General features: G+C 40.7%; 1 protein-coding gene across 1 annotated transcript in view; it reads right to left on the bottom strand.

Annotated features, from left to right (window-relative positions):
• LOC144530920 (protocadherin Fat 4) overlaps nt 1-7,643 on the bottom strand; it is a 31,697-nt gene extending 24,054 nt beyond the window's left edge. Inside the window, exons 1-9 of the mRNA XM_078270696.1 lie at nt 7,586-7,643; nt 7,366-7,497; nt 4,906-4,947; nt 4,372-4,535; nt 4,021-4,068; nt 3,847-3,936; nt 2,833-2,919; nt 1,895-2,002; nt 1,693-1,806 (exon numbers count right to left, since the gene is read on the bottom strand). Coding sequence (XP_078126822.1) covers nt 1,693-1,806; nt 1,895-2,002; nt 2,833-2,919; nt 3,847-3,936; nt 4,021-4,068; nt 4,372-4,535; nt 4,906-4,947; nt 7,366-7,497; nt 7,586-7,643 — 843 coding nt within the window. The remainder of the gene's footprint in view (nt 1-1,692; nt 1,807-1,894; nt 2,003-2,832; nt 2,920-3,846; nt 3,937-4,020; nt 4,069-4,371; nt 4,536-4,905; nt 4,948-7,365; nt 7,498-7,585) is intronic.
• Between the last annotated feature and the right edge of the window lie 2,083 nt (nt 7,644-9,726).

The following is a 9,726-nucleotide window of genomic DNA, read 5'->3' as shown; positions in this document are numbered from 1 at the left end:
CGTTTAGCGTTAGCTGTCAGCATTTTAACCGTGTTTAATCCAGCTACTAGCTAGCGGTAGGCTAACGTTAGCTGCTGTCGAGTATAGTGTTAACTAGCTAACGGTAGGCTAACGTTAGCTGCTGTCGAGTATAGTGTTAACTAGCTAACGGTAGGCTAACGTTAGCTGCTGTTGAGTATAGTGTTAACTAGCTAACGGTAGGCTAACGTTAGCTGCTGTTGAGTATAGTTTTAACTAGCTAGCGGTAGGCTAACGTTAGCTGCTGTTGAGTATAGTTTTAACTAGCGTCATGTGCAGCGGTGTTTGTGTTTCAGAGCATCAGAGAGAAGAGCAGACATATCAGTGGCACCAGATTTCGGTAGCCAGGGTTGGCAGGAAGAAGATTTTTACAAATTAATGTTCCAATTAATGATCCAGGCAGAACATTCTCGACTCCTCCTTCATTTTACAGTCCAATGAGGCTAGAACGGCTCCGGGTCAAACCTCAATATGGAATGGATTAATCTGCGTTATTTTGACAGCCCTAATATATATATTTAAAATACAAAATGTGAATGTAATTTCATTTCATTCAGGTGTGAGGATGGTGGATCAGGAAAGACAGGGGAAGGCAACAGGTAGGTCTAACATTAGGTGGAAGTGTAGGGGGAGCCACTTGATACCAACAGATTCATTTCTTAATATTATGAATATGGAAAAACTAATGAAAAATCTATTACATAATGTTTGTTTGACAATATGTCTTAGTGGAGAAGAACACAGGCAAGGAGTGAATGAGACAGACATGAGGTCGGCGATGACATCAGGTAGAGATGAGACCAGTGATGACATCAGGTAGAGATGAGACCAGTGATGACATCAGGTAGAGATGAGACCAGTGATGGCATCAGGTAGGAGTTCTATTAGTTAGACCACGCAAAACTAAATGTCCAGTATGGTTTGAAGTTCTGTTGACCAACCTATTCACTGCCTGAGAGCTTCTCCTGTACTATACGGTAACTCCTCTACTATGAAACAGTAAGTCCCGTGGTTATGACCCAATCGTTAGCCTATTGTTATAAAAACGTCTGCTACGGAGCCATAACGTGAGCTACAAGGTAATGGAGCCTTTTATACATTGTCGTGTTGCTTTAGAAATAAACAACGGACAAATAAAGTCTTTAAACGCTTCAGATGTAAAGGTATTCTCTGTCAAAGTGACGTCAAAATGAATGGGAGTCAATGGGATGCTAACGGCGGGTGAGAGCTAGGTAGCATCAAAATGACGCCATAGGAGGTACGCGTTGTGGAGAGAGGCTTACCCCCTTGCCTACAGCCTGTATTGCGATTTGTTCAGATGCACCAATTAGGGCCAAGGGGGGGTGTCTAACTACATGTCAATCACTGCTCATGCACACGCATTCATTCTCCCTTGTGGGGGGAGGGGCTTAGGAAGTCCTGGATCTTCACAATCCTACCTACTGCACCTTTAAGATTAAGAAAAAGAAAACACTAAAGTATACATAAAAATACATCTATTGTAAGAGCTGAGATATGTCCAACTTACTCATTAATTAATTAAGTCTTAGAAATGCACCACAACCTCGCCACTTTTGACAAACCGTGTAGATTTCTTTAGCACATAGATGCTTAGAAAAAGACATGGCATTATCTGTGAGAGAAATGTTGCAGTATTTAGTTTAAGGGACTCACCTGATTCTCTGGAATAAAGGACTGGTACACATTGTGGCTGAAATACGGATTTAAGTTATCAAAGTCGAGTACGTCGATGGTCACAGTGGCTGTGTCATTTAATCCCAAGTTATCCTGCAGCGAACACAGACAGCCGGATCATGTAGGTATTCATCTCATCATGGCTCTAATTCCTTCTGAATGAGCAGATGTGTTCACTTACCTTGGCCGTCACAAGGAAGTTGTACTTTTGCACTAAATTGTAGTTCAAACGTCTCTTCAAAATAAAAGCCCCAGAGTTGGTCACAATAAAGTCCTCTGACGTTGGTGCCTAATGACAGAAAGTTACCATCACACATCCACACAGATAGTTGTTACTTATCATGACGCTTGTGGAAGCCCAGAGCAGCAAACGGTGACTCGTCATTGTGTTTTATTTTTCCCATTATCTTGAGACCGAAGAGGTTTTAATCTCACATGAAAGATATCTGCTTTTGAAATCATGTATATGATAATGTTGGCAGTGTAAACACGTTTACTTTTCCTGTATGTTCATATAAAAATTACAGAGCCCCTTAAAGGACATGGGAAATTATTATTTTGCTACTCGTAAGAAACCAATCTAAGGCTAGCAAAATCATGCTAACAAGGTACTAGCGTCATGTGGCTAAAGTTAAAGTTCACATTCAGAGCATGACATTGGTTAACAGTTGACTTATCTTTAAGTCTGTTAATTGCCAATATCGGGTACATTTGCGTCGTGTTTTCAGGAAGATGAATACTTCGTTTGTCGTGAGCGTGAGATACTTTCGTCTGCGCAAGAGAGAAGTATCTCGTGCTTGCGAGAAATGAAATACATTACAAGTCATTATTTGGATCCATTTAAAAACACATAAGCAACTACAGCCGCCCTTAGCTTCCACAGTGCAGTGACAACTTGAATCAATGTCGACCTGTTTACTACGAATATCTCGTAACTTTAAATGTTGTCATTAAAACAATAATTCAGGTACTCTCAGTAACTAGCATTGGTGTAAATGGAAACATTCATTGTAGTTTTTTCCAACTTTTTTACTCTTTAAAGTCTTTGAGTGTTGTAAAAAGTGCTATATGAGTAAAATGCATTATTATTATTATTATTATTATTATTATTATAATTACCATGGAATATGTCACTACGTTGTTTTCTGGGGTGCTGTCTCCGTCTGTAGCTTTCACTCGAAGAACCTCACTCTCCACCGCTTGTGTCTGAAATAAGAAAAAGGCTGAATGACCCACAGATGCTAATAAACATACACATGCATGTATTGTTGTTCCTACGGGTCAAACATTTGAGCCTGAACACAACATTTGTAACTGCAGTTATCTTTATTTCAACGGTAACTACATTTTTTTTTCAACCTGGACCCTAATTTCCCATGTTTTCGTGTCCTTTCTGTGATTACGTGACTGATGGGAGCAGTAATCTTTGAATTTGGTCCAGTATCATCAAGACCGGGTAGTCAGCAGCAGCGAAACAAGCTGCAATATATATATATATATACACCTTCAATATACATATTTATTTTTTAACAAAAAACTGGACCCATTCTAAAGATTTGTATTGACATTACTCACTTACACAACAATGCCTGGAAATAGGGTCCAGGTTGTAAAAAAAAAAGTTACCTTTTAACTCTGGAAAATTTCTAACTTTTGGAAGCAATTTGTGGAAGCAAGTTAGGTTAGCAAATCAGGCGCAAGATAACACTTTGAGCAACAGAGGTCTTTGATCAGCTGAGCCAATTACAGCTAAAGCTTATCCTGCTGCCAGTAGGAGAAGTTCAACAGATACTAGAACCTCCACTAGCTCCCTGTTTTCCCAACGCATCCAGTTTAATTAAAGTCCTCCTCCTCACCCACAAAGCCCTCCATAACCAGGCTCCGTCCTACCTCACAGACCTGCTTAACCCCCCCGTAACCTCTGCTCCTCTGACGCAAACCTCGTCTCCCCACCACTCAGGACCACGCGCCGTACCTTGGGTGACAGAGCTTTCACCATCGCAGCCCCCTCCCTCCGGAACTCCCTACCCATACATATCCGTGTAGGAGCTGAGATGCTGAACGTCAGCTGAACATCCTAACGTCAATAGAAATGTATCTACAGTTTCTTTCTAATAGCGTTCATTCACTTACCTCAGAGACGGAAATGCTGTAAGACTTCTGTTCAAATATCGGGCTGTTGTCATTGAGATCGTTGATCGCCAGTGTCCGAGTGTTGTTGTGCTACAAAGGTAAAAACGTCAGTTGAAATAATTGGTTTTGCAACGTTAGTCTCAGAATACTGTGACTCTTACATTTCACACCCACCTTAATGACGTCGTCACACATGACGGAGTAATACAAGGTGCTGCCACTCTGTAAGACATGAACACAGAGTTGAGGCGACTCATAGGACACTGCAGATGTGTTGATTAGTAAATCAAAGGATCTTTAAAGATGGAATTGAAAACTACTGTCCCTCCACTCCAGCTCAGCACAGACAGAGTCTGGCGAAAAAAGAAGGGATTTTGCTGTATGACTATTGATACTTAATAGGGGGAGGGTATCTTTATAAACCATGTTTGGCTTCTAGCTTCTCCTGCACAATGTTCTCATTAAATTCTTTAAATCAGCAGCATGTAAAGTTAATTTCTAGGGGACGGGGTTTCCGGGACTCACGGATGCCAGTGTGTCTGCGTCCAGTGGCTTCTTGGTGCGAACAGTGGCGCTGGTGTCTCCGAGTGTGAAGATCAGCTGCAGATACTCCAGGTGGGCTGGGAAGATGTGGGACACCAGCTTCACACTGCTTCCTGCCATGATCCCGTTCACCACCTCCACATCTCCTGCAGCATCATGGGAGCATTGTGAGACGGACTACATGCACATCTTATTACCATTTGATGCACACAGAGCACCAGCGTAAGCATGTTTTTTTTTTACTTAATGGTGAAATCAAGAAAGAAACAAACACAGGTCTTTGTCCTTCCACAGGCCCTTAGCCAGCCTAAGGAATGGGGGGCTTCTTTTTTTCAAAAAGTTGACCTTTTTGAAGTTTTGAAACCACTTTTTTATCAACATTATTTAATCAATAGATTTGACTCATAAAAAGGACAAGATTAACTTTATTTGTAATCTTGTTTTTTTCCCGTCAAAATGTGACTTTAAAAGTATCTAATTTTGTAATCTTTAACATAAATATCATATTTAACTCACCTTCATATCCTTCATTCACTGCACCCACAACTAGCTCGATATCTTGTTCACAATTTATGGTTGAAGTACCTTGAGGAACAAAAGAAAAGTTAATATTATATATATATATATATATATATATATATATATATATATATATATATATATATATATATATATATATATATAGATTATAGTCAGTTTACCCAAACTACTTTGTTCAACAGGCCTGATACAACATGAACTATATCAGCTTTGTAATGGTTCAATGACATAAAACAGACCATTTAGAGTATGTAGTAGAGTGTGTTTAGTGGTAATTTGTGTTCAGACAGCGTGTTTAAAAAGCCTTTTTTACCATCGAGGCCAAGGGACTACAGATGATAAATAAGCCTTTTGGTTCATTCTGGCATTTTTAACCCATGTAACATCATGCATTTTATTAATTTGCTCTCTTCCCTTCCTAAATAAGCTGAATTAAATGTAATTGAATAGTTTTTACATCTCATTTCTGTTGTGATGAGCATATAGATAACAGCGTTAGCGTTACACCACTGACAACTCTGTTCATTACGCTATGTTATGTTACGCACTTAACCATTTGATCAAATCAAATCAAATGGTTAAATACTTAGGTACAGCGGACATTGGACTTTAAAGCACTAAAACGTTAAATGAGACGTGATCAGACTGATATGACAGCATCATTTCATGCAGATAAAAGGCTGAGTCAAGCTGCCGAGTATCGGCTTGTGCTCGAGTGGATCCACCAAAACAAATTCCTTCCCGAGACTATTTTTTGCTGCGTCCGGAGCTTACCACCACCCAAAACGATTGTGATTGGTTTAAAGACAACCTAGACCGTTTTTTTCCCCCTCCAATCCCAGAATGCATCTGTGGTGTAGCCAGACCTTACTCCACAGCGCTGTGGAGATAGAGCTGGAAATTAGGGTTGCGTCCAAATATTGCATACTCTGCACTACGTCGCTAAACATGTATTCTATCGTTCAACATACTTTTGTGTAACTAAACAGTAGCGTGTATCTTTTCGTATGCACTCAGCTGTAATTTTCAATGTCACTTCCTGAGAGCCTCCTTGCTGTTGGAGACGTGTAACCATGTTGACCTCCGCTCTAGCGGCATCGCCAGATAACTCTTAACTACACCAACAGTCGTTTAACTATGTAGAAATATGATTTAGAGCGTTTTGGACGTTACAGAGCTGCCATGGTTGCCGTCTGTTTGTCTGTTATTTGCATTGTGGGATACTTATCCCGCTGTAGTGTCCAGTGTTTGCATACTGTAATATCTAGTAGCAGTTAGTATGCAATTCACGTACTTTTGGTTTCATACTAAGATTTTGGTAAAAAATCTCACATACTGTTTCAGGCCATGTCCACACGTACCAAAACGATCGTTTCCCCCCCCCCCGCCCCCCCGTCTTCCCTGGCATTGTTTCAAGAATATTTGCGTCCAAACGGATCCATTTGTAAATGACTCAACATGCTACTTCATATTCCAGGCCTATAGGTGGCGCTGTTCCTGCTACAGAAATTCACCAAAAACGGATGACGAAAAGCATGTAGTCCACCATTGTTTTTTTTGTTATGAGACGTCGTCGCAGGATAAGAGGTTGAGGATTAGAGGTCGAGGGGTGTGGCGATGACATCATCGATACGCAAGTATGCGGCTTCGCCGTCCAAACGAAGACGCAAGGGCGACGTTTTTCACCCTGGGACCAGGTTTCAAAAAGGTGCGTCTTCAGGCAGTGCGTTTACAGGATTCGTTTGGACGATCGGCCCCTTAGCCTACTAAAAAGCATGTTAGTAGGGAATTTCGGACGCAACCCTAGGAAAGACAAAAAAGTCCAGGGTGCTCAGGAAGTTCAGTCAGATGTTTGAAGGTGCTCTTTGGGGTCGGGAATTCAATTAAGTGTAGAAAAAAAGGAAAATCCAAGGCACTCTTCTTCAAAATTATTTAAAAAGCCTTTATTTTACTGGCTATTTCATAATAGAAAATGTAAAAGACATAGGGAGAAGCAAGCCTAGGTAATTTTAAAGGAACAGGAGAAGCTCAAAGTCAATCCTAAACAGAACTGGCAGCCAGTAGAGAGAGGCCAGGGTAGGAGTTATATGGTCCCTCTTCCAGGTACTGTAGTGTACCTGTCAGGAGCTTGTTCTGGGCCAAATGCAGTCGGGACAGGAACGACTGACTGATCCCAGTATACAGGAAGTAATGTATTTCTCGTTAATGTTTTGGCGGATCGACATAACAAAAATGTCTAGTTACTGACACAATCTGTTATATTAAAAATCCAGATCAGAGGAGAGTCAGCCTCATTTTTCCTACTGTTTCCTACGGTTTTAAATCAAATCTGTTTCTTAAATCTAGCAAATGCATTCTGGCTCCACTCACCTATAGGACTTCCGGTAACGACACACACACAAATATAGGAAACCAGGAGTCCAGTCCGAATCAAACCAACGGTGTAGGCCATATCGGCTCGGTTGCGTTTTCCCAAAGCCTGAAAAGCAACACTGAGCTGATCACCTGCTGAATCGCAGGTGATAAGAAGCGCCTGCAGGTTTACCGCCCACTCCCTTTCCAGCAATCCTGTTTTATGGCAGGTTATAAATGGTTACAGGTATCACTGATGGTGCCAAAGAGCAGGACCAAGCCTGAGTTTCTTTTCCCCTGAAACCTTGTGGAAGAATATCGTGGTTGAACTTCCCAGGAGGAGAAGTTTGGGCTACATTCATCTTTTCTCGATAAAGGCTGGCCCTCTTTTACAGTTCAGAAGTGAAATGTCTTCTTGTTTTAAACCTTCATGTGATTTTTTTTAATTGTGTTTTCCTTTTGTAGATTTTCATATCTTTGTGGATTATTGTTTTGTTTGTTGTCTCTTTGTAAACAGACTTTTGGTTGTCAGAGACTATGGAAATGGAGGTTTTATGTTGCCTCCATTTCTTCTTTGGAACACACACACACACACACACACACACACACACACACACACACACACACACACACACACACACACACCCCCGCGCGCTGCCATTCTGCTCAAATCTCTATCTTTAATCTTCAAGTCATGATGAAGAGGCTACAATTGGTAACTTTTTTTTAAATATTATGAAATCACCAGGCGCTGACCTTCCTTCTCTGTTTCTGCTGAAATGAGTCAGGGCGAAGAGCAGAATCTGTTTGACACGTAACCCTTTACAACAACTTTTAAAAATGTAAATGGCCTGTATTTATATAGCGCTTCTCTAGTCCTAACGACTACACAAAGCACTTTTAGATAGATAGATAGATAGATAGACACTTTATTGATCCCCAAGGGGAAATCCAAGGTCCCAGTAGCTTAACAACATCACACACAACATACACATACATCATAAACAGGATGATAAAATAACAAATCCACATGAATAATATGGACAATAAAAGAAAAGATACTAAATAAAAAATCCACATGAATGTACTATAAGGGATGTATAAGCATGAGAGGCTTGCAGTGACAGGACAGGGACTGACCCTGGGATTCAGTCTGCATGGTAAGGTGCTCTATGAGAGTGGGTGTCATGGTGGTAGTGCAAATAAGTCCAATAGTGCAAGGATAAAGTCTAGAGACCAGCATTAAATATGGGCATTATAAGGGCATAAAGTACACAGTAGGATAGACACAAATCAACAGTCAATATTACAGGTTTGAAGTAATAGGGTTACAGCCATTGTTCAAGTATTAAGTTAGACCTCAGTCCATGCTGGGGGAAGGAGGGAGGGAGAGGTTGTGCATATGGGCTAATATAGCCAGCATATGGGCTAATATAGCCAGACATATGGGCTAATATAGCCAGACATATGGGCTAATATAGTATAGTATATACATATATATATATATATATATATATATATATATATATATATATATATATATATATATATATATATAATAATTAGTATATGTAAAACAGCCATATATATATTGTGTGTATGTGTCATAGAGCTTTTTTTAAAGATCATTTTTGGGGTTTTCCGCCTTTAAATGATAGGACAGGTGAGAAATGGGAGAGAGGGGGAAGACATGCAGGAAATCGTCTCAGGTCGGACTTGAAACCTGGACCTCTGCGTCGAGGCATAAACCTCAAAGTATATATGCACCTACTCTACCCACTGAACCAACCCGCCAACATACAGCTTCATTGTTGTCCAAAATTATTTAAAAAACAAACAAACTTATGAATGGCATTGAAAAACCAAACTTTAAAAAGAGACACTTTGAAGTAGGGTTGGGTATTGTTTGGGTTTTTTCCGATACCGGTGCTAAAATGATACTTTTAAAACGGTGCCGGTGCCTAAACGGTGCCTGAACCGATACTTAAAAAAATAGGGTAATAGGGAATAGGGTATTTTACAATAACTTTGAATGCACCACAAGGCTTGCTAGTTTCAAGTGAATGCACCACACTTGTGTTTGTTCCGACAATGGCACTAACGGTAGCTGCACACTGCTTAACGTCCCGCTGTTGGAATCCTCTACGGTGAAATACAGACACCCTTTACACTGTTTAGCTGTCAGCATTTTAACCGTGTTTAATCCAGCTGCTAGCTAACGGTAGGCTAACGTTACCTGCTGTCGAGTGTAGTGTTAACTAGCGTCACGTGCAGCGATGCTCCTGTTGCCTCTAACGTCTGTTTCAGAGCATCAGAGAGCAGCGCAGAAGGCATTTAAGTGGCACTGAAATGTGGCACCGAAATCTGCGTTGCAATTCGGTCCGGTAGATACCGGTCGTTTGGGCACCGGTGCCGTATTAGCACCAGGTGTCGGTACCCAACCCT

This window comes from Sander vitreus, chromosome 2, assembly GCF_031162955.1.
Source record: "Sander vitreus isolate 19-12246 chromosome 2, sanVit1, whole genome shotgun sequence".
Classification (NCBI taxonomy): domain Eukaryota; kingdom Metazoa; phylum Chordata; class Actinopteri; order Perciformes; family Percidae; genus Sander; species Sander vitreus.
Note: the sequence above shows the minus strand (reverse complement) of the source record. Positions and strands in the feature narration are given on the sequence as shown.